The 26,799-nt window shown below is 36.0% G+C and overlaps 1 protein-coding gene across 1 annotated transcript; it reads left to right on the top strand.

Moving 5' to 3' along the window:
- Positions 1 to 902: 902 nt before the first annotated feature.
- On the top strand, positions 903 to 24,839 carry LOC118268476 (phospholipase B1, membrane-associated). Its single transcript, XM_035582993.2, has 7 exons — positions 903 to 1,276; positions 17,528 to 17,783; positions 19,697 to 19,866; positions 21,574 to 21,790; positions 22,277 to 22,422; positions 22,906 to 23,074; positions 23,467 to 24,839. The coding sequence occupies exons 1-7, from the start codon at positions 1,190 to 1,192 to the stop codon at positions 23,649 to 23,651; spliced, it is 1,230 nt and encodes a 409-aa protein (XP_035438886.2). The 5' UTR covers positions 903 to 1,189; the 3' UTR covers positions 23,652 to 24,839.
- Positions 24,840 to 26,799: the final 1,960 nt, after the last annotated feature.

Raw genomic sequence — 26,799 nt, 5'->3', positions numbered from 1 at the left:
CGTTATTTTCACTTTTATGTAAATTAGGTACACGGGCTATAATAATATAATTGACAGAACTAATTAGGGATATTATTCACATCGTTTTAGTTACATTTTTAATTTCCGCTCTCTATTCTCATTGGTTGGTACTTGCGAATTTCATTGGCAGTACTTAACTTTTTAAAGCCGTGTGACCGGAAAGCCTATCCGTTGTTGTATAATAATAAAACATTTTTATTGCTCCCTATGTTTACTTTGTCTAATTAAATTCTCTATTTAATTTCAAACTACTCCTGAGGTGAATGTAGCTATCTGGTTAGATTGTATAAACTAACGAGACATACATTATTAATAGGTATTTGTTCTAAATTCTTGTATAAAAAGTGTCCCACAAAAAGCAGGAGACCTTGCAATGCTCTAGTAGACTAGACTTGTGGTCATACCTGCCTAATTAATTATTACTTACCTAGGTATTCGTCCTTTCACTAGTCAGCCTAAATTGCTGAAATGTGTGAGTAAAGCTTACATGAAAATGTTGATAACCTTCGTCCGATAGATAGTACCCAACAAATCTTAATCCAAATAGATCGGATGTGTAAATTAGTGAATAATTAAAAAAAAATCTGTACTTAGTCGAATTTTTTTTTACTTGTTAATAAAGTCTTTTTAATGAAATGTATAATAAATTAAATAATAATAAATGTGGTGAAATGTACTTGAAATGCTCCATACTCCATTAAATAGAGTTCGTAGACTTTTGATAAACTGTACCTAATATCTATAAACTTTAATTATATTACCTAATTTCCATAGTCACAGATTCCTCCCTACCACAGGTGCTCTACATGAGACACCCCTTGCGATATCCTCAGCGAACTTCTGCCTTCTAGGGGACAAGTTCTAAGGTCGGCCTCACGTTTTATCTATTGTGCAATATGAGGCGCGCGGTGCGCCGCCGCGCATGCGCCCACATTTTCCCGCCAAACTCCGCACGCGTCCAGACGCGTACGAAAAACAAAATAAAAAAAATTAAAACTCACGTCTATAATTTTATTTATGGTCTAATAAATTTTAAAAATGGAATTTTGTTGATTAGATATTTTTTCATGTTGTTAAAATGGAAGTCATGTTTAATTAATTAAATTGTAATAAAATCGGGTGTGGTGACAGTGTTGTGTGGTGGTTAGTGGTGCGTGATGTTACCACGATGTGGTTGGCTGTGGTCCATCTGCTGCTGGTGACCGAAGCCCTAGCGTTTAACATCAGCAACTTGATCTCACCGTTCAGCGATGTGGTAAGTTCATGTCCACTTTCATACATTTTACAGCATAATTTAAATACCCATTAGATATTTTATAGCTATTTAGAAATACATGAGTGATATTTATGGGCCATAATCTTCGTTAATTATGAATAACAGCGACATAATGAAATGTTTCATCTCTACGCATGACTGATATCTGACATCATTTAATTTGAATTTTGAATGACTTAACATTACCTATTTCGAATTTTATTTTTGACTCAGTACTTTCGTGATTAAATAACTAAACATTTGTCTAAATTTAATAATGCTCCTTTATAAAAATGTTTACGTAAAAGTTATTCTCTCTTTCTCTATTTAAAAATATAAAAACATAAGAAAGACTATTAAAATATAGGCATTCAAGAGCTTTTACATTGTGATAAGTTCGTTATGTAAGGTGAATGAACTCTGAATGCCGAACTTTACAAGTTAAAGTTACAGCCTAAGACGTTTTCTTTTAAATGCCTCTAAAGATTTTGCTTCGAATACCTAATGTTTTAAGACCTAACGGATTATTCAAAAGATAATTTTAATGGTATTCAATATTAATTGGGTCATGCTTCATATGGCGATGTGTCTATGTGGGTGAAATTCAGGAATGGTAAGTCTGATATCCCTATGAATTGTTAGTTTATCTAGTGCTGATTCATCTTAAATCCCTAATTAGACGTCCTTAAAATTTGAAGAAAGCAGATCAATAAAAACTAACGAATAATGTGACCACGAAAATAAACTAAGCTGAAGGTGTACCACGTAAGGGATTTTTTTTTGATGGGGAAAATTATCATCTCCTTCCTTGGGCGAGGCAAGAGGGAGTGTCAGATTCTTACTGACTAAAAAACATCCCGTTCCTACTCCTGCTTTTCAAGCCGGAGCCCCGGTAACCGGCGATGGCATGTCAAGAAATGATTCTGACATTAATAAAAATTTATAATTTCCGTTTTCACCAGTTGTCTACAGATTAGTTTGTAAAGTGTTGATTTACGACAGTATCGTAAAATTAATTGGTTGTTAGTTTAAAGGTCTTTTGTTCATCAACACAAGTAAGTTCCAACTGATGGCTCCTCACTCACTTTAATTGCTACATGTACAAACAACTTGACAAACAAATTGTTACCTGACGTAATTATCACCTTTTGACGAACATTCACCATTTTATTTACTTTGATGTCTTTCGACACACCGTAATCTCAATGTTAGATATACAACATACATAGGTATATCCTTTTAAATTCGTGTCCAAACGTTAAAATTAGGCAATTCGCACAAACATTTAATTTCAATTATGTATTGGCGAAAACCGGTTCCCGAAAATAGAAAAAGACGTATAATTTCGCAACCGTTGTTTAAACACCCGTACATGCGTATTAAATTATGTATATTGATCGTTGACTAGGTATGTGGTAACTTGGCAAAAGCGTGGTTTAGCAAATAATTATACGGGTTGAGATAATAAATTTGAATTTTATGGTCACACCGACAATAGGCCACGTAACTTTTACTATCCATGTACCTAATTGATGATAGGTAGGTACCTGTTTAAGGTCCGTTTCAGAACTTACGAAACTATTAACTTATTGTCTACCTAGAGCTACAAAGGTTTACTGATAAAAGACGTACTAATTCTATTTTTTCTAGTCTGTCAACATATCAATATAAGTTTGTACGAGCTTAAAATTTACTCCAAAAATACATAATTTTGAAATTGATCGCAACAGGCTACAGAGTACCAGCCTGCTACCTGTATTCTATGTAGTCTGTTAACGGTTTTGATAATCTTAGACTTACCATTGCCTTTTCGGTTGTGACCTGCGACTCTACTACTCTAGTGTATTGTGTAGGCACGCATTATTGAAATAGTAGCAGTCTAATATCGGGCTAATTTTGCAATAAGAGCGTAAACAGGGATTGGTACACTACAGTGTACAGTACAGCTACAATGTGGTAATATTTCCAGTTTCAATAGCGAAAAACCCAGTCGGCCTATGACTAGACAGATGAGTCAGATACCCATAAAGCTAAACGATTAAATCTTTCTCACAAATCCAAAGATTTAGCAATATATACAAACACCTGTACATGTTGGCGAAGGTTAATGCTTCATTCATGGTCATTGCAATCTAGGATCCGAAGGCCATTTCCAAACACTACTCTCACTAACACAAGCACTTTTATTTTCACTCAGACTGACTATACACACCGACACAACCAAGTTGCACACATCATCCACCAACATCTTGCCACTAAACATCAACTTCTTACCGAACCTCCCAAGCCTTACTATCAATATATACCAAAACCTGTGCTGGAAAGTGCCAATCACAAGTTATACTTCGACAGAGCCATATTAACAGATAAAACCGTGCACAACAATAGACCGGATATTACCCTTATAGACAAAGTTAACAGAATAGTATATATTGCCGATATAGCTATTCCGAACACCCACAACTTACAAAAAACTATAACTGAGAAGATACACAAATATACAGAGCTGAAAGAAGAAATATTAAGAATCTGGAGAATGAACAAAGTATATATTGTGCCATTGGTACTCTCCAGTACAGGAGTCATCCCTAAGTATTTACATCACGGAATCAATCTGATAGACCTACCCAAAAATATATACATAACCATGCAGAAAGCCGCAATTCTAAACACATGTCGGATCGTGCGGAAATTCTTGCAAGAAGATGCCGTTGAAAACGAATCCCACCATGAAGTTCACTTGGTTTAGGCCCGTGAGCTTCATTAATACCGAAATTCTTAAAATTTCGAGAAAAAGGAAATACCTTAAATAATAATAATATATTTATTTCAGAACAAATGTCCATACAAAAATTTTAAACACAATGACAAAAACACAAATTACAAAGGTTAGGGAAATTTTACATTCAAAAGTTTACAATACTTGAGCACGTAAGAATGCTTGCAGGATATTTGCATCCTGTTTTTCCGCAATCACTCTTAGGATGCTGTTAGTGCTACTCCTTACTCTGCTCAGTAACGACGCGAGGCGTTTGCGTACTATGGCATGAAAGCCATCTACCCTGGCTTCCGCAAACATACTGGAGGCACTGCAAAATCGGGGCAGCCCCAACAACATCCTAAATCCGTTGTTATATTGGACACGCAGGGCACTAAGCGTCCTCTGCGTATACCTGAACCACAGGCTGCACGTGTAGAAAGTCTGGCAGTAGGCTCGAAACAGTGTGACTTTAATTTGTTCACTACAACGCACAAACCTGCGGGCCAGCATATTGCTTCTAACCGCCAGTGCCCTCCGTTCCCTCTCAATGTCAACGTTGTCTTCAAGGTCCTCAGTAACGTAGTGTCCTAGATATTTAAACTTTTCTACCCGCTTGAGTTCAATGCCACTTAGCTTTATTGCGGGCACATTTAATCTACACTTACCAGGGGCCCTGAAGACCATATACACACTCTTGTCAGCGTTGTATTTTAAACCATGCTGAAGGCTATAAGTTTGACATATTGTGAGCAAATGTCTCATAGCATTTACAGTTGGGGTCAGCAGCACCATGTCGTCCGCGTAACTAAAGTTGTTCATACATACGTTGTCGATCCAGCATCCTACTCGAGTGCTGCTGAGCCCAACTATAAGCTCGTTAACGTACAGGTTGAAGAGCTTAGGAGAACTCAAACCACCTTGTCTCACCCCGCACTCCAACCTGTACGTGTCTGAGAAGGTGTTTGCCCATCTTACATAATTATTCTGGTTTCGGTACCAGAAATGAAAAATACGTTGCACCTGTGTAGGCACGCCAGTTTTCTTGAGTTTCTCCCATAACAAATCATACGATACAAGGTCGAATGCTTTGGAGAGGTCAAGAAAGCATGCATACACAGGTGTATTTCTTTTCGTGTAATATTGAACCGTGTGCTTCAGGCTCAGAATTGCGCTTTCAGTGGAAAGTCCCGCTCGAAAACCGAACTGTGCGTCATGAATATTAAGATGTTTATCAAGTTCTGAGTCGAGCACACTGTCCAATACCTTGGCTACGATCGTAGCCAAAGAAATCGGCCGGTAGTTGTTCTTATCGGACAAATCGCCAGTTTTATTTTTAACAATTGGTACTATGATTGTTTTCATAAGATCTGGAGGCAAGTACGAGTGATTCAGACATAAAGTATAAAACATCGCGAGCACGCGTGGTAAATGAACACCAGCGTATTTTAAATGCTCGATACTGAGTCCATCATGACCCGGTGACTTGCCCCTAGACATGCTGCTCACAATTTGACGAACTTGTTTAGCAGACACGTTATACAATTCACCGGTCACGCTAGACCCAGGATCTGCAGAACACGGTCCCAGAGGAGACTTGGTGGTAAAATGTTCTCTAAAGAGTTCAGCTATATCTCTGCTATCACTCGCACCCCCACACTCACTGGAAGGCCAGTCTTATGGTTTAAACTATTTGTTGCTTTCCAAAAATCACTAAAGTTTTTAGAGGCACGACATTCTGAAATTATTTCCATTTTTAACTGTTCTTTATTGTTGTAACACCACTTTAATCTCTTTTTAAACAATTTGCGACTTTCACACATTTCCTCATATACAGTACCAGATTGTGGCCTATTTTGAGAAACCCAGTATAAAAATTTACTTCTAGCTTCCCTGTGAGCTTCACATACATGCTTATTCCAGCCTATCACATGCTTTTTCTTACGCTTATGAGACTGAGTATTACAAGTGTTAATAGCTGAGTCTGTTATTGCCCTTATTATATCCTTATATAGTTTATCTAAATATATTCTATGTTCCTTACAATTACAAATATCACAACTACATTGCCTTAACTCTACAGGAAAATCTATTAATTTAAGTTTACTATTGCACAATTTGGTATAACTTTTTATCTGCTCCTTAGTTCTATAGCCCCATACAGCTTTATTTATTCTATTAATACTACAATAGTTATTTTTACATATAATTGCACTTAACTCACACTCAATGACTATGGGCAAATGATCTGACCAAAACATATCATAATTAACATATACATTCTTAACAGTTTGTTTGGCAGATTGACTAGTAACACAGTGATCGAGCCACCTCACACACCCGTGAGCCTCGCTTATAAATGTATAATTATTTGCTACACTTCCTAGTACATCTATATCCACACAGGACCATTGTTGATCCATACATAAATTAATTAATTCGTTACCGAACAGTTCTCCCGGATGAGCATTAAAATCTCCTAGTAAGTACACAGATTCTATAGAGTAATGGTCAACTATCGCACATACCTCGCCAAAACATGTCGTAAACTCCTCTAAATTGTCTATTCCATTTGTCGGCATGTAAATACTAAACACAAGGAACGCACGATCTCCTAAAGACACTTTTATTGCACTGATACGCGGATTATTGCACTCAATAACAGTTACCTCTTTGAACACACTTTTACGCCACAATATTGCCACACCGCCGTAAGGTCGTCCTTTAAAAACACCGGTTGAAAGATCCACCGCTGATGTGCCTGTGTACGCAAAGTCCTGGTCGATTGTGCCCAATATCGGTATGTCATAGGGAAATAGCCAGGTCTCCTGTAGGGCTACTATATCCGCCGAGCAACACAGTTTTCTAACACAATCAATTGATCTTTTTATCGATTTACAGTTAAAACTGACAAATTTAGATAAAGAAGTAGTAGTAATAGTATTTGTTTGTGTACCCATTATTAATTGTTATGTTTCACATCACTAGTCAAAACATCGTTAGCGCCTTGTTTAGCGCGATGCTTAGTTTTATTAAAGTAAACAAAACGCCTGAAAGACACACCTTCTGGCCATAGGCTATCATCTAAAAACTTTGTGAGTTTGTGGTGTGGTACAAAGATTTTAAATGCATTATAATTTCTTTCCTTTTGCATTATAATTTTCTTTATTGTTACTGTCGTTTGTGTCTTCGACCGTATGAATTCAATAATATCGCTGTCGGTTACTTCTTTATCAACACGGGATATAAATAATGGAATATTCATTTCCGCAGCTTTAAATTTTGTATCCACTTCCGAAGCCGCTTTTCCTCTACTTCCTGCAAACTTGTACCTTGGCTTCTTTTTCTGTACCGTTGTCCATTCATTCTTATCCTCTTTATTTGGTTGTAATTTCTCGCTCCCGCTTATCGCTTGTGGCATAGACCGCTCCCGCACGGCGCATTTTGTTTACATAAACTATTTCATATCAACGCTTCCCCGGTCACCTTATCACCTCTATCTAACCCGGCAGAGGTCAGTCAGTTATATTTTATAGTTTTATGCAATAAAGAGAGAACCTAACTTTATTAGCATACATCGGGCACGATTGTAGATTATATGAATTTGTATGAAGATCGAATTTAGTATCAAATCGTTTGTGACCTAGAGAAAATAGAAGGCTAATTTCTTTTTAACTGAGAGAAGACAGAAAACAAGTTACGTATCCTTTGGTCAATAATAAAATCCTTGAAAGTGTAAGTGATAGGGCCCTTAGAAATGAATAACGCAATATAGTAGTAGATTGTAGGTCCAACAGTTGCCACGCTTATTCGAGTTAGGCCGGCTATTCGACCTACATTCTGACGTCCGTATTGGATGCTTTATCTAATACAAACTGGTTAAATGGTCCCACGTTACGTTATCGAGAGCGATTAAACGCTTATTAGGTTCTATAGAATCACCTGACTATCTGACGAGCGTCAAATGTAGTCAGGTACATCGGTTTTAAAACTAAAGGTGGCCTATTGATCAAGATCCGACCGTGTCAAATAAACTTATGATTATTATACATTATTACGACTGCATGTCAAATTTTGCGAATCTATAATATTGTATATAATTGGCTTAATTGTTTTAATGAATTGCTCATTTGTATTTTTTCAATAATAGTATTTACACTTTTTTCAGTAATTATAACTTTGACTCTGCTTTCCATATTACTCAGTAAGCATATGTTTGCAATAGAGGTACTAAGATCTTGCATCACATACTAAAATAATAATACATAATCAGTATCACGAAGCCCTTGCACCTAATTTTCACTCTTCGATTACTTATAAGTGGAGTTCATAACTATCTATAAAATTTTATTATCCCATTAATGAAATAAGTTCATCTTCAATACTTCCAAACAGCGAGAGACCGGTAAAACAGGAAGTCTCTAAATAGATTGATACCTATAATAGATCAACATTAATAAGACCAACGAATGAACATTTTCGTAATTTTAAACGCGTATCAATAAAAATACCGATTGCTTGCGTAAGTACCGTGTTAAAGTTATCGAGAAAGAATGATGGTATATAGTGAACTTGTTTGTCTGTCTTACTGTTTGTTTTTTGATCTAGTTGTCTAAATTCAGCCTTTGACCATTATGTCTTTGAAGAGAGATTTTTTGATAGTTCTGTCAGGCTGTCATAAATAGATGTAAAGGTAAAAGAACAACCCACAACACCAGTGATAGATACGCATTATGAAAAGTACTTAGGTATGTAAACTACTTCATAATAATGCATTTCCCGAAAACTTTCTTCGAGAATGTATTAGTTTTCCTGTTGACACAGAATCTCGATACATAGTCAACAAAAAGCTTCACTACAAAGCTTGAGTTGACAACCACATGACGATTTCAAGTGTCACTTATTATGTAAACGGTGTCATATTTATGTACCTTTACTTATATTGTAGATATCTGACCTTTCCTAAAACTTCATACTTCTGTTATTTATCTTTGATTCAATTGAGATTTTGAATAAAATGATTGATGGTGTTATTCAACGTAGCTTAACGTGCGAAAAATTAGATACAATCGCATTGTAACTATTAAAATTATCCAAACACAAAGTGAGATAAAATCAGAGACAGAGCCGCGGCGCGGTAGATACATTATCTAACTATTACTTATCTTGAGTCGTATCTTATGTTAATTCGGTCGCGCGTCGAAAGCACAACTGTGCCTAATAAAACATCTTATTCTCACGAGTAATGATTGTTTTCACTAGCCCCGTACCCTTTCCAAACGTTAATATTTCTTGATTGAACGAATGTTCTTTGACATTTGCCATACAATTTGTATTAATGTAGAAGGTACTGGCTACTATGATAAACAAACAAACATCTTCACCGATCAATGCGTTGCGTATTTCACTTTTAAATCTATGAATCTGTTATGTAAGATTGGTATTCAATATTTTTTTTTACTTGTCAATCGTCAGGTGTTGGTATCGAGAATTTTTTTCATGTGCTTATTGTGGGACTAATATAATAATACACAGTCTCGGCTAACCAGGCCAAATATCTAAATGACTCATTAAGATACCGATTTCATTCATAATTTCTCCACTTTTTAAAAATAATTGTCGTGTGAACAATGTGTCATCTCATGTTACGTGGTAAATGATTAGCATGTTACTTATCTTGTAATCTTATGTTACGTCTACAAGAGAATGAACGTTTTCATTTTATTATTTCATTGTAATCACACGTGTTATGTTGTTTTAATTACTGTGACCTTACGTTTCGTTGAAATTGTTTAGGTTAACTAAGTAAAAGGGGAGATGAAATATGTTATATGATGTACAGAGCAATGAAGTTATTTACAGCAATTAAGATTTTAAAAAGATGAATTATCTCCTTGCCACACGATTAGTTATTATTTTATCAAATTCTTAGATGCACGTGTAAACTGTATGCAAATGATATCTAACTGGAGCATTTAAGTTAAAGTTCTGTTATAGTCGAGTTAAACGTGTTCTCACGAGTAATCAGTGATCCAACCAGTTTGGCAGTTAACGAGAGTTACTCTGTGAGCCGCATTCTGGATCAACTTGCTAATCAAAATACTATCGAGTAACGTGATGAGTTTGTCATTACTATTTTATTTATTTTTCTTATACCTACTTGTCAAGGAAATTACGCTTGCATGTAATCCGGTACCTACGTGGGTACATCTGCATGATTGGTGGTTCCTAAAAGTATAAAACCACGTTATTAATTATATTTATGTGTGAAAGCTCATCCACTACCTAAGCTATGTCTTGTATTGCACATTAAGACTGGCTGCCCTCAATAATGTTGAGTAACATATATGTAGTACCTGGATTTCCCTAGCCAGACGTCAAGTTAAGATCACTCAACTATGTGGCAAGCACTTAAAATATGATCTACTTGAAGTTACAGAATAAAAAAAGTCTAATACAGATAGCTATCTGTCTTAAATTACTTTATCATGTATTGCAAACTGACCTTCACTCTTCAAATGCGAATGTAAATTGAAACTAAAAAAGCTAAGAAGTGAAGTAATACACTGGCGGTTAATAGATATGTATCTTCAGTAAAAAAACAGATTAGGAAACAGTTCACGCGCTTCCTTTCTCCCGATGATTCTTCCGAAGGTCGGATGTTTTGACATCTCGTCACCTCATCATTTACATGTTACGAACACATTTCTGGCGACCAAGTGTCTACCGAGTTTTATCCGATTAGCAACCGGTACTTAATCACAAACGATTATGCAATCTCTTAAAATATCTCAACTATTGAATACATTTAAATACGTTGATTGCTAATATAAATATTTAAACTAGAATTTCTGTGCGTTAGAATGTTAGTTTTGGCGAATTTGTAACACATTATAAATTAGGTAAGATTTATAAACCTCTACTCATTATCGCGATTACAAGACTGTAAATTAATTATTCAGGCTTGCCTCATACAGAGTTATAAATTCAATATAGCTAGGCCATAAATAGATATTAATTGATCTGACATATTTACTTGAATCAAGTGCGTACGTACGTGTATTTTTAGCTTAGCTTAGGTTATACACATCGGCTATTGAGCCGAGATGACTGATCAACCGTTATTCAACAGTACGATAGTGCACAAATAAAAAAATGCAAGCCTGTACAAAAAGTATAGAAGCGCAAACATCCGCGTTTGCCTAACAATGTTAATTAAGTTCGTAAAGCTTTGCCTACTCCATCGAGGTATTACGAGACTAGTTTCAAGTAATGCTCGAGTGTAGTAAGGTGCTGTAATGCGGGACTCGCTGCGGTTTCTATGATCTTACCTAAATTATAAGACATAAAACGTTGTGTGTCCTAGTTCCTAGATATTTTTGACAATAAACCGATGGAGCACGTTTTTATTGCGGAACTCTACGTGATGACACAGACCTCAATGTCTAGTCGTACTGTGGTATCAACTAATGAGCTGATTGCTCAGTCGTCTAGTCGTGATTATGTTAGCTACACATTGTCTGAATCACCTGTGATATATGTACCTATTCTTTCTAGACCTGCCTTTATCTAGATTCATTTAAATGCTGCTCTCACAAGCTTTTATGTGGCGAGTATTGAAACGACACTTTAAACAGATGTACAGTTAACCTCTTTAAGATGTTAAAATTGTTGTATAGTGCAATTTCAAATTCCGTCATTTTAAGATAATATAAAAATGTTCGAACTGGTTTTCAATAAATGTTGAATTGAATTTGTATCGAAAAGGAAAAAGCGTGGGAAATAATTGACGAAGAAAATACATATAGGTACACATTTCCCACAAACGTATTGTAAGTTATGCAACTAAATTAATTGATTCTTATGTGATACCAAGTTTACTGTGTCAGCTAATAAATAATATAAACTTATCTGGGTCATAAATAGAAATAGACAGTTTTCACACAGTACTTTTTCATGTATTTATTTTAGGTCAAATAGTTAATTTCTTTGGATAGCTAATAAGTTACCTGAATAGGCCGGGGTTAACGTTTTAATCTTTAACCATTAACCCTGCACCCATCGCCTGTTGATTACGACAAAGGTGGTTAGCCCACTACAGGCCGCGGTAACCTCTCGCCCTCACCTCAGCTTTCACGGGTTGACAAATTACTTACAACGGTTACAACTTCATTAATGCAAATATTCAGTATATACTAACAAGTAGGTCTGTTGTTTCAAATTAGTTTGTTATAATAGAGGATGATTTGTCTGGTACAGATGAAAGATTTTTGTAGTTTTCCTGATTCTGTATTTTCCTTCCTCACATGGAAAATATTGGTACTCGTACATCCTCTTTAAAATTATAATATTATTGTAAATACATACAATTATGTAAAAATAGATGAAACGATATCTGCCAGTTAAATCTTTCTTACGTTTGTGCAAATATTTGAGTTATTACATAAATCGTTTGCTAATACATGCCTACCAATCTCGTTTCCGTTCTTGTTTTGTTGTAATAACTTTTTAATGGTACTAAATCCCACGGGGTGAGTAACCTCCACTTAGGACGTAAATGTTTGTGCTACTTCCTATATGTTTAAGATATTTGCGAAGGTGTCATTAGTTTATTTCTATATTGACCTATAAAACAGTTCAAAGAACTTGTACTTGCAATAAAAATATACAAGATGTAAGTAATAAGGATGTTATTAAATAGTTAGGTGGAACTATTGATGTGATTTTAATGATAAGTTGGTTTTAAAGTGATGAATTAGTCCAAATTGTCTACCCAAAAATATATTTTATGCAGTCACTTTTAAGTGAAGCTTTTTGCATGTACACAGTTTACACAAGAAAACCAGAAACAAAAACTACTCACGACACAATACTCTAATACAGTACTGTCACTGTTGATCGAGCAACTGATTCTCCGCAGTCGTGACCAGCGTGACTTAACACTGAGCAAGTAAGCACACATCACACTCATTGATACATACATACATACATGGTAGATCTTTCCTCTATGACGAAATACTATTCAAATCACTGGACATGCAACCGTTGCACACGTGAAATTAATAAATGTTCTACCATTTTCCCAATCACAGTTTCACACGGACTACCTAAAGCTATCGACTATTGCAATCGTGTGAAACTGACGTATTGGTTAACGACAACTATTGTTCACTAAACTAACAGTCGATTTTAATACACGTGAGATACTCCTGTGTGAATTTTGCTATCGTATTAAGGTATTGGCGAACGAAATTGTTGCGTGATCGCCCGATTGTTAGGCTATTCACTAAAACTATTTGGTCCCACCAAGTTTTAGGATAGTTTTCTTGTAATAGTCCCGGTAATAATGAGTACGTGGTGTCAACACGTGTGAACATTTTTAGTGTCTTGTACTATGAAGCAAGTTGGCCGAATTATTAAAAATAGCAACCTGATTGTATTTCTACATGCGCGTTGATGTCTTTTAGACGCGGCGTAGCGTTGCGTAGACGCTGCGTAGCTATTTATAAAGGCTACTTAGTTGTGCGTAGACGATGCGTAGCGTTACGTAGACGTTACGTAGCGTTGCATTGACAATTCATTTCGAGCGCTGAAGCTGTGCATTATCTGATCATCATAATATTGTCTCCAACATAGATAGAATATGAGATTCTAAAACTACATAAATCAATCTGAACGAAGATGAAATAGCTACGATCATTACATAAAAAGTCGATAAATCCGTGTGACTTTTTAACAATGCCGCTTCGTGACTGACTTCGCATGCACACAGCGAATAAAAGTTTAATTGGAAACCTGAACTTGAGCATACTTGATCTATTCGCGATTTTGTAATAAGAAATCGGAAATTTAAATTAATTTTAAGAATTTATGTATAGAAGTGTAGAACATTCATTTCCGCTGAGAACAATTTTGCAGTTCTATTTACTAACTTATCATTATTACATAATTTGAGCATAATTAGGAATTTACCTTTTACCTAATAAACGTAGTTATGTCCATTACTGAATCCTACTTCGCAAAATAATACCGAGGGAATTCTGCAAATTCTAGGTCTTTGCGGTTATATAATTAAAATTAATTACATCAACATAGTATGAAGGTTACGTAGGACATATATTTTATTACGACAGGCAGTATATAATATGTTTCTCCATGAACCAAGCTCTTGAACTAGACAGTGCACAATGCCAAGAACAATATCAATGTGTTTATTCAGTACTTCAGTACGTATCTAGAGAATATTTGGAATTTTAATTAGTTTTTAAAATTAACAATTGGAATTAATTAATTTTAATAAGTAGAATTTTAGTATTTAGTGACTTGTTAATGTTAATATTAAAGTGAGATTTTTGTATAATTTGTTTTGTGACATCTATCAGTTGGATCTAGGTCACCATGAATAGGCACATAATATTATAAGTATTTTATGATATAAGTATATTATATCTTATTTCCTACCTGCTTGAGGATAAATAAGTAGACACATTTACCTTTAAGTACCTAATATTTTCATAAGTCCTTATTACAAAATACACACAACTACTCTTAACTCTAAATCCGTGTCAAAAACCTAAAAAGAAATGCTTTATTTCCCACAAAATCGAAGCTTTCTCTATTACGCGACCTCATCGACACCCTCCACATTGAACGTAGAGTAGCTCTCAGATAAACAGTCAAGAAGGTCACACTACATCATACTAATTCTTTGTACATAATACCAACACATCGAACTATACATAACCAGTTTAACATACTCCCTCTTTGTATAATGTTTCTGCACATTTGACGGTCAGTTTATAATGGTTTGTATAGCTTGATATTGAGTATACTAAACTATAATATAACTATATAACCAAAGCCTTATGTAACCAATACGTAATTGAAATAATATTATCTAGCCAAGTACGAATTTAATTGCATTCGTTGACTCACGTTTGGTAGGGTTAGTAGTTTGGTACCATTATGGTGTTGTTTATGGGTTTATGTAGGCCAAATATTTGGATCAGTCAAGTAGGTATTTGATAGTTCCAACATTTTGAGGTTGGTTTTGTTGAAGTAATCATTTGTTCTGGCACAACTTCTATAGCAATATTTCATCTGTATCTAAATAAATATTACTACAATAAACAAAACAAAATTATTTAACATTGTCTAGTTTTTTCCTCATACATAGTGTTTACATACTCAACTCTGTGACACTCAAGCTGTCAGCTAAACGATTTACCTACATGTCAGCTCTATTGACCCACTAAACTCAGTCTACACGCGCGCGTCTTAATCGCGGCGTTTTTCTACCACGTTTTTTGCAGTTATATCGATTTAAATAATATTCTTTCAATAATAGACGTCATTTATTTTTAGTTATTGTTGTAATTTGACAGAGGTCCTTGACAAAATATTAAAATCACCTTATAAATTACGTAAAATTGAAAAAAATATATAGTAAATTGTATGCGTACATATTACATTACCTACATATTGCACATCTAATTGTTACTTCATCACAGGCTCTTAAATTATATAATTACAGTGTACCAATTGAATTATAACATGTACCTAATATAATTAATTAAACAGTGGTCACCATCCCGACGGTTCCAGCAAGGCAGCAACAATATTGTCGGTCAGCTCGCGTCCGTGTTGCGTGTGCGCATCTAAAAGCGTCGCTTTGATAGCCGCACGCTTTCTCATTACGCGCCAAATGAATCTCAATCAGTTTGCGCACGAGTTTCGACATATACACTCCGAGTGACAATTAGTTGTGTATTATGTACTCGAGAATTAGATGCCACCTTACATGGAGCGTGGTAATTACATTTAGAATGAATGATTATTTGTATAGCCCAGACAGGCGTTGATTGAATTTAACTAGTTTTAAGTGATTTTAATGACATAACATGTATGTTCAATAATTGGTGTAGTGTCGATCATGTGGAGTCGTGAGTTCGTGACCTGTACATTGCTGCAAAGAATGTGTAATGGTTTACCAAGATGGCTCATTGGATAGTTCTTTAATGTTGATCCTACCCGGTGTTAAGAACCGTTCTTTATTGACCGCAAATTCAACCACAATGTCTTTTTGTAACATACACGAAGGTTACGTTTTGCAACAAGGAACACAATAGTCAATTTATTTTGTCTTCTAGCCAAAGTGTGACACCACTTGATCATTGAAGTCTGGGCATGTGATAGTTGACGCTCCCCCGAGGCACATTAGTACCGGATATTCATTCTTTAGACATTTGTCTCTCATAATATATCAAGTAACAAAACATTACATACTTACAAATAAAATATTTATTTTTTACGCAAGAGCAACATAATGATCACAAATCAGTGTCAACGACGTCTAGTTACCATATTTCAACCATTTCAATATTTGCCAACTATTGGCCAAAGGGAGCACTATTCTTCACCTTCAAATGTGACACACTTCCTTGTAGCATAATAAAGAGAATTGGCAAATACATATACATCGCGGCAGTGCCATACGTTAAAAGCTCACAGTTTATGTAAACACGCATGCGTCGGATTCATCTCACGTATTAAATAATAGTTCGCAATACTATCATGTCCCAGATTGTTTGTACACTTTTCTTATTTATTACTTGGGAAATCTATGACAAAAACTCACTTGCATAATCTTACTTTATCTTAACCGTAATCAGGTAAGTAGACAGTAGAAGATATCTAGTAGTGGAATGTACAAAATCATATAAATTACTGAACATTACTCCTACTTCTTCACCAAATTATAATCTACAGTTCACACTACGAACTAAGTATACTTATTTAATTGTAAATAATATTAATTAATTACTTTAATCACTTAATAAAACCACGGATGAAATACAAAATCAAGCAAAATCCGCAACAAATTACAAATACGGCGTGCCAGATACATTTGAAAATATTATAAATTCGTTAGCAAATCCTTTAACCGAAAACAACTCAAGGATTCTCATTAATGCGCTCCATTTCACAATTCTACTTAAAATTCTTGATAGGCGTTAAATGTGCGCACGAGTGTGCAACGATGTTATCGTAACGTTACACTTGAAGCCTGGAAAAGTGCGCACTTTGAGGACGCGGCAATGAAATGACCGACCTTGTACACTGCTCGCCACTGTAATATAAATCGTTGTTAATGAATTGTATGTTTTAGTCTATTTGTTATGTAGCGTAAATTCATATTATTAGGTCCGTTAACCTAGCGTTAGCCGGCATTCAGTTACGTGAACAGAATTTATTGTTCGTATGCTAAGATGTTAATTGCTTATATAATGAATGGAAAACATGAATCATTTGTTTAAAACATGTCATTACAATCTTTGTGAATGCGAAATGTCTGTGAGTGATGAATGGGAACGTGGCAGTATGTCAATGGTTTTTATGAAGATGCTGGTTAGCATCATTTTACTTATAACAAGTGGTTAAGAATCAACCACATATTGCTGACCTTTATAACAAATTTTTAACACAATTTTCAGGTCCAAGTTCGCTACCCAACTCGCAAGTCGCACGTCCGTCGTCAACGCGCCATACCTCCGTCCGTGCCGTTCCCGTGCGAGGACGCGCTCTCCTGGGGCCGCAGTCCCCAGCGGCCCACCTCCGTGCATCGGTTAAGGCCGGGAGACATTGATGTGGTGGCCGCCATCGGGGACTCTCTGGTCGCTGGCAGTGGAGCGCTTGAAGAGTTCGCGTTAGGCGCTTTTGTGGAGTACCGGGGTGTTTCCTGGTGTGCTGGTAAGAGATTTTATTCCTAGTTTACTTTAGGAATAATTACAATCCCATTTAGTCAAGGACTACACTAAAACACCTTAAACTCATTTCACTCAGGTGCAACTTTCATACATATAGCTTATTCCAGTATCAATAAAATACAAAATCAAGGTAGACCCGTACCACCTGGGCACCTGCACGTAACGTAACATAAACCATAAAATTTACTATAACATTCAATCAGTTTACGGTCTGTGGTTATCGTTAGCCACTCCTGACCACAATCATTTCCTCAATGCGCCAATGAAATTGCACACCATACATGCTAAAACGAAGGTTAAATTGGCTCACTTACTTATCAATCAAAATATAAATAGGAACCGCCTAAATATTTGCTGAAATAGACATTAATGTAGGACACCTTTTTGTTATCTTGAAAAGTTATACAAAGTTGTATTGCACAGTCTATGTTAAGACGAAATGGTTCAGACTTATTGCTTAGTATACAATTGTTGGTAATAAATGAGAACTTCATATTACCACCAACAATTTAAAATGTTCCACAAATTAAATACGCTGTGAGCTAGTAATACGGTAGGCTGCAAGGATAGGTCTCTCCTTGCGAACAAGCATTAATTTGTTCTAAGGCTTCATCGTTAATTTATGACATTAAGCCATAAGGTTTACAGAGTGTGACGTGATTTGTCTAATGCATGTTAACATGGAATTCATTACGTGTGTTACAACCTATTACATAAATGTACTTTGACTTTACATATGTTAATCACTTGCACATTTCACACTTCCTTCATACTATGTTTCAATTCCATTGTGGACTGAATCGTACGACATGTTAGTATATATACACTCGGCGTCACAAAAATCGCACCTCTTTTGAAATTGTAAGTTTAAAACATGTCCCGCCTTACACCTTATTAATATTGGTATCAATTGAAAGTACGTTTAACGACCTTTAAATTAACAACAGTTAGAATTCTTAAACATAACAGATCTCATCAGCACGTAACGTTAAAAAAATGGTGTCAAAATATTCAGAATGAGATAACATTCCTCAAGAGACTGTTGTCACATTAATTCGTCCATGAGAGAAAGCATGGAAGCAGTCATCAGGGCTAGGGAGGGTAACACTAGGTTTTAAGTTGTTTTAGGCAGTTGTCCCACCGGCAACGATGAACGAGTAACGAGTAGAGCTAGAACTAGAAACGAGTGAAAACGAGTGAAAACAAAAACAAACAAGTGAAGCGAGCACTCGCCGGCAGTGTGAACAGTCAGCGATCAACTATTTGTATATGCATCTCTTTTGTTTACACGGAAAGTATATCTATTGTACATTTCTTGAGCGAGAAAATGGCCGATAGTTAGTCGTTCACTCGCCGTTGGTGGGACAGCTGCCTTAAGGACTTATTTGCTGATAAAATAAAATGTAACTTTTTAATCATTTGCATTTGCTTGCTTTTTTATTCCCTGGTAAACAAAAAACCAAATCCATTGATTTATTCTTAAACTTAAATGAATTGCCTTTCCAATGATACCTTACAGTCATATGTCTGCCATTGATTAATAGGGTTAAAATGACTATGAAGGGAACTTTTAAAGAGGTGCTATTTTTGTGACGCCGAGTGTAGTTAAGTACTGATTATTGCAGAGGTGTAGAAGTATAATTTAAAGATTTGTAGAGTACTTGTTAAATCTAGCATAGAGCTAAATTCAAAATCGTAGCTTGTGTGTTAAAATATGTGAATACTTATTTAGGATCTATTTCACGATGTATCAGTATATTGTTTGACGTATTTTCCTTACGAAAATGGTCACTTGAATTAATAGTAACTTAATCAGACATTATGAAGCTGACTCTTGGTATTCTAATTGACGATGATAACCCGAGAGCTACATTGAAAATAATTTTAACTTTTCAGGCGGTGACGCGACATGGCGCGAGTATTTAACCTTACCAAATATCCTGAAGGAGTTCAACCCCAACCTCAAAGGGTTCTCCACGGGTACCGGCGAGTGGCTCACGAGGAACGCCAAGTTCAACGTCGCCTTCCCCGTGGCTTCCGACGAGGACGCCTTGAAGCAAGCTAAGGTTAGAACACTGTGTTTTTATATGTGTTCCTATAACTATTTAGATCTCAAAGATTTTAATACAAATTAAAGAAGATATATTGATTTCAATAAAGTGACTAATATGTACCAGCAAGTACTACTTTACTTTCAAAGCTCGGACTCGAAATGGCTAAATAAATAACGTGTTGTGAAGGAAAATCTATGTAAGCTACAATAATTACGAAACAACCCTCTTGAAGTTCATACCAACATTATTTATTTACACTTAATGTACAATTGTACCATCCTATTTGTATTGTATTGTACCATTCATACATGCCAAAATTATGCCAGACCGTCCCTAGCAATCGGCCACAAATCTTACAACATAATTACACATTACTACAACCTTTTAATAACCGAGCGAATCAAGTTTAATTGTGCGTAGCCTTTATTGAACTCGGCCTGAGTTTAAAGGAAATAAATAATAATAACAGCACGTGCTTGCACACAATATTTACTCATTTGCCAATTTTTACGAGTTTTTTGTTAAACTTATGGAGCGTGACCCAAACACATTACTTTTTTTGTGTGTCTACAAATAATGATGTTTTGTTAGATAACTTCACAGTAGGTTTTTTAACATTGATAGGTAAGTCTGCGTTTGGCCACCAACCCGCTTACTGCCAAAGCAAAGTGAATTTTACTTAGGTAAACTAAAGCCTAATATTCACAGAAGCAAAATCTTCATTCAGAATTTATGTGAATTTGTTGATTTTTGACCCGTACCTAATTGATGTTATAATTTCTAAAAACGAAGGAAACCATAACTTATCACGTACTAAGTTTGCTGCAAGCATTGTTTCATTTCGTTTCCTATTAAGAAATAGTACCGATTGCACTTTACCATCAAAACTTCGCAACAACGTACTGTTCCAAATGACTCGTATCTTCATTTAAGCCCTTCATAGTAATAAGACGTTACAAAAACTAATGAAATGTCAGAACGGCGACCGCTATTAGTGACCCTGATGACATGGGCCTTTGTGTGGAACCAGGCCAACACCTTCGCTGCACTATTTGCTAAGCCATTAAGCATTAACAAATATGTGACAATTATTGTGTCTTCTCAGTACTTTATTCTCATAAACTTCTTGCATATTGTCTTCGCAACTTGTAACTAAACGTCTATTTGGCAATGTGTGTATGCGAAGTGCTTATTTTTAAGTGCGAAGATTAAATAAATAGTCGTTTGATCGCTTGGTGTTAGTATGTGAAACGAGTTTAATACGTGCAATGTTGTATGTTGTAATTTTATGTGACTTCTTCTCCTGGTATGTCTTTGTTCTGTGTAATGAAAGAGTAATGTTTGAAGTTGCTCTCCTTAATATTGAACAATCTCGAATCGAATACAAATTGTTCATATGCAAGATCTAAGTCTACTTATACTGTTTCTAGTAAGAACAAAATGTAACGTCATTCAGTATTGAGGCTAATGTGCATTCTATGTTAAATGTACTCCAGACATACTCTGCCCTCCGAAACTGCGGACAACGTAACAGGTTACCGGGGCTCCGGCTCAAAATAGAAGAAGGAACAGGGTGGTTTTTAGTTAGTAAAAGTCTGACACTCCCTCTCGCCGCACCCAAGACGGGAGAAGACATTGGATGATAATTAAAAAAAAACATAGTTTACCCAACCCAACTAACCCAACCCAGTAATTCAAACTGTGAAAAATCTTTCACAGATCTTGGTAGCTCGAATGCGATCATCTCCAGAAATCGACATGGAGAACGATTGGAAGATGGTGACGGTGTTCATAGGGGCCAACGATCTGTGCTCGGCGTCCTGCCTCAACCCAGTCTCGTGGTCTCCGGCCGCGCATGCGAAGAAGCTGGCTATAGCACTGGACTATCTACACAAACATCTGCCCAGGACTATTGTTAACTTGGTACCAGTTTTAGGTAAGTTTCTTAGAGATTGCAAAAATATTTCAGAAATTAATGAAGTCCTGTGTCTAATGTTATATTCTTAACTGTCTTCATCATTACCATTTACACATTAAACGCCATGGGGGAAAAGTGACCGGCGCTAGCGTTGGACTTGCCTTCAACAGATTTTTGTTGCCAGTCAAAGACTTGAGTAAAATAAAAGAAAAAGGAGAGTTATTTATTATTACGATAAAATTACATCTGTAATTCTATTATTAGAACTTGAGACGGGATATTTGCCATGTTTATTTATTTCGACGAGAACTCTGTTCATCCGTGATCATGGTGCTTGCAACAATATCGGAAACTCATCGAAATAAATAAACATGGTAAATATCGCGTCTCAAGTTCTAATAATAGTGTTAGTGATCATGTCAGTTTAAAAACTTATACATCTAGCCACATTAGCAATGTAATGATTTTTTTAATGTCTTTCATTATGAATTCCAACTATTCCAGACGTATCAGTATCAATCCGCGTGCTGCGTCCGATGATGTGTCGACTGATGCACTCGTTGTTCTGCACGTGCTTCCACCAGGGAGGGAACGAGCTCTACGACCTCGTGCGCATGGCCAGGCTCTACCAGAAGGCGGAGACGGCGCTGGTGAGTTATGATTAACCTTTCCATATTGCGTTATTAGTATCACGGGGCGTTATAATTACATGTTGCATTATTAGTATAGTGAGACACATTAAATTAATTTTATTGTATTGTATCTTCTCATTTTGATACGGAGTGCTACTTAAGACGTATGAGTCCCGAGCGTGGCTCGAAATTAGTGGAGTTACCAGTCACACAACTTGTAAAGTGATAATGTGATTTGAAAATTTGTTGATCAATATCATTGTTTTAGGATATTATTTAATGTGTGATAATTTTTATCATCCTCTTTGGAAAATGAGAGATGTTGTTAATGTAGGTTTGTCATCCGTGTGGTTCTATTTTAACCTGTATTTACACTACATGTAGTGAGTGACTGGAGCTACGTTTTAAATGGAGAGACTACTTACTGTCCCTATTTAAAAGTAACAAGAAATCTGACACAATAACTTCTTGCTAGTAATAAACCTGACATTATAATTGCAGGTGGACAGCGGTCGCTACTCGTCCGACGATCAGTTCGCGGTGGTAGTGCAGCCGTTCATGCGCCTGTTCAACGCGCCGCTGCCGCCGCCCGCCGCGCTGCCGCTCGTCATCCACCAGTCATACATCACGCACGACTGCTTCCACTTCTCGCAGAAGGGACATGCTCTTGGTATACTCTCATACTTACATAACTAGCTTTTAATACTGGTCAGGTTAGGCAATGCTCTTGCCTTACACCGGACGCAATTCCAGACTCCAACCTATTACTGAGAATTTTCTGAATAATCGAAAATCTGCTTCACTTCTCTTCTGCTTACTATTTATGACACTGGCCAAAGATATATAAGTAAAAGTAGTCAGTTTGGTAGGTGTGAGTTACGGAAATTCAAAGACTTATATCAGATTTATAGATGTAATGGAGGCAAACCATAAAGTTACCGCTTATAAGGAATATGAGAGACTAAGATCAGATTTCTACAAATCTGAGGAGCTTAGCGAACTCAATGATCTAATGACAACTTGCTATTTACTTCCCATTAATACCTTCGTTACACATTCCAGCGGCGAATCTCCTGTGGAACAATCTTCTAGAGCCAGTGGGCAACAAATCAGACAACGTGCCTCCGGTCCTCCTCCGTTCGTTCCGTTGTCCCTCCCGCAATGCTCCATACTTCTTCACCAGCAAGAACTCGCGCTCCTACCTCCTCACGGGCAAACAGGACGGAGCTGATGAGGTCTTCTTATGATCATCATTATGCAACATCAGAGGATACAACAGTTTCAAATAGGTGGTGTTTCTCTAAATGACTAAAGACTAGTGCAAATGATTTCCTTTCGTTTCGTGTATAGTGATGTGGCTTAAAGACAAGTTGTAATTCAAGATGGTTATTTGGTGTTGGTTGGTGCTAGCGACCTAGTCATGGAACTAATGGATGTGTTTGATAGATGATAAAACAAGGACTCTTTGGATGAAGTTACAAGACGATTATAATCATATTTGTGATGTGTACAAGAGAAACTCTTTTCACAGTTCTTTAAGTAGATATTTTTGTAAATGTGTTTGACTTTGAACGAAGTGGCGGACCAAAGTAAGTATCGGAAGTTACAAAGACTTCTTTCTCATAAAGATCCTGAAATAAGTTTTTATTTCATTAAAGGTGCCTTTTCTTAGACAAGGAAGAAATAGGTGAAATAATCCTTAAGTTAATGTCTTAAGGAACTCGATAAATATACTTGTCAAATGTTGTTCTAGATATAAACGAATGATTTGTACATAGTAATTTAAATATGTAGGTAAATAAATAATGTTCTTATAGTAAAGAGTTAGATAGGTGGGCCTAGGTGTAGATAATTGGAAACCTCATTGTTAAGTTCTAGTAAATTGGTAGGCGATCCCAAAAATACTTTTATAATTATTACATGTTGCATCATAAGACGAAAAATAGGAACAACATTGGGTGTTCTATAATTCTTTTCTTTCAATTAATTATTCTAAATGTCTTTAAGATTATTCCAATAAGTCATAACATTGATTCTAATTTGGACTAGCTTAAGGCAAGGCTATGAGCTCCTGGCGTGACTCGAAATCCGTCGAGCTATCTCGAATAAGTAAAACCTGTAATGTTTCTACAACAACTAAGTTTATCTTTCTATTAACAAATGTACATACTACAAATAGTTTAAAACCCTATAAAAGTGCTCCAAATATCATTAATTTAACGTTAAAACTAAAGAATACTAATTAAGTTATAGTAAACAATAGCTCAATGTTGTGATGTAGTGAATTAAGTGACACTTAGCGACAGTAGTACCACTTGATAGTGCCATCGACGTACGCTCTGAACCAAATGTTATTGTAAGACAAGTTACCTATAATTAAGTTATCGGTCCATGGCTATAGTAATTTTAAGAGGAAATAAATGTATTTTTGTATATTATCTTTGTTTTATTTTCTTAAATATATGACTGTTATTGTCAGATATTTGTTTCATCATCATCATCAGACCTCCTCCCCTTAGACCTCCACGTAGAACAACAAGCTGCCATCTGCATCCTAATCCAAATTTGAATAGTGCCTACTTATTTAGTTATAGCAAAGCGCACTATAGTGAAACAGTATGGTATTCCATTAGGCATTTCGTAAGTCAGTATTATATTCAAGAAATAGTCAAGTGTGTAGTCTCTCATGAAATACCGATAACTTTACCAACGTGTGAACGTGTTGGGAACTACACCTGGACAAAGACAGATTACTTGAGTACAACCTTCAGGTGATAAGTACGTACATATACAGCTTTTCTAATTCAGGGGCCTTAATAGGAGTTTGTTTTACGTTTAAGTTTAACGAGATCGAAACGAGAGTGAGATAGGCGCTCATAATTAGTTTGTACATTGCAAAATTTTGACTGCACGGTTGGTGCTGTGGCTGGGCAACTGGCTGCCGCGCAACGGGTAGCGGGTTCGATTCCCGCACGAAGCAACACTTTGTGTGATCCACGAATTGTTGTTTCGGGTCTGGGTGTCATGTGTACGTGAACTTGTATGTTTGTAAACGCATCCACGACACAGGAGAAATTCCTAGTGTGGGGCAACGTTTCAAAAAAGTCCGTCCAAACACGGCATACTAAGGCCTCTGTTGTCTTTTGTTTAACGGTCACAATTAGTAACTTATCCGAAAAATCGATCCTATTCCACAGAGTCTGGGTTGAAATAGGTTTTAATTTCGCCCGTTAACAAGTTAAGTCCAGAAAGAGTATTTGTTTTGGACTAGACTGAACCTATTTATACTTGTATGCTCATTTAAAAAAAGTGCTACTAATTGTAGAATTTACCTATCAACTGTAAATGCGTGACTTGTGTGCTTTGATCGACGAAAACACATTACCCGAAATTAGACTCGAGCTTGACAAATTAGAACATTGGACACACCATACAAAATGAAGGCAATAAAACCAAACAATGCTTGATGAGACTAGACACAGTTTTTCGATCACAACAAACAGTAAACGACATGCGACGTCTGTGTACTATATACAATTACTAGTATATAGATAGATATAAGTATATAGGTAGGTAAGGTAGGACGGCGACTTCACGGCCGGGTACCGCCGAGCCCGGGCTGGGCAGAGCATGAAACCACATTAATTCCATTTACAGGCAGACATGGGTCGTCAACTTTTTAGGTTTGATTTATGAATTGGTTAAGATAATTAACTAAAACTCACAATTTACTCACGTATGGAGTCGATTTTTAGTTAATTTAGTATGTCTCACGATAGTTATTATAAAAATATGATTACGGCAAGTTTAGTTTCATCATCCGGCTTTGATAGTCTACAACAGGACTATAAGCCTCTTCAACCATGCACCGCAAATTTTCATACTTAGTTTTAACGCTTGGCAAACGGTTGTATATGGAATGTAACCATTGACTATTAATTTTATAATACTTAGTATAAGATTTGGAATGTCCAAAATACAAAGCTATGTATGTATGTCTAATCAACAAAATATCTTATCATGTTACCACTGACTCATTACCTCTGACTTAGCAACAGTTGACGTCCAACACAGACAGGAATACAAAACAACAGCCTATCTATGATATATTGAACTGAAGTTTTCAGGCAATGAGAAACGTCCCATTTTTGTATCTAAAATTATGGTAGTTAACTAATATTTGTTATCAAAGATGATTGAATTCATCAAATATATTGTACAGGATAAAAACATGAAAGTATACCTTGAAATATAGATATTTATTTACATAACAACTATGATAAAATAATTAAATTGACTTTACTAATGCATATCATCATAAACAAAAAACATTATGTTACCATGTGCACAGTTTAAACACTGCTTAGTCACCGAATCATATGGCACATTCAATTA

Source organism: Spodoptera frugiperda, chromosome 29 (genome assembly GCF_023101765.2).
Source record: "Spodoptera frugiperda isolate SF20-4 chromosome 29, AGI-APGP_CSIRO_Sfru_2.0, whole genome shotgun sequence".
Lineage (NCBI taxonomy): Eukaryota > Metazoa > Arthropoda > Insecta > Lepidoptera > Noctuidae > Spodoptera > Spodoptera frugiperda.
Note: the sequence above shows the minus strand (reverse complement) of the source record. Positions and strands in the feature narration are given on the sequence as shown.

Coding starts and splice junctions, on each gene's coding strand:
- LOC118268476 (XM_035582993.2), top strand. CDS start 1,190: ATGTGGTTGGCTGTGGTCCATCTGCTGCTGGTGACCGAAGCCCTAGCG. Junction 1,277..17,527: donor TCTCACCGTTCAGCGATGTG/GTAAGTTCATGT, acceptor CACAATTTTCAG/GTCCAAGTTCGCTACCCAAC. Junction 22,423..22,905: donor AGAAGGCGGAGACGGCGCTG/GTGAGTTATGAT, acceptor TTATAATTGCAG/GTGGACAGCGGTCGCTACTC.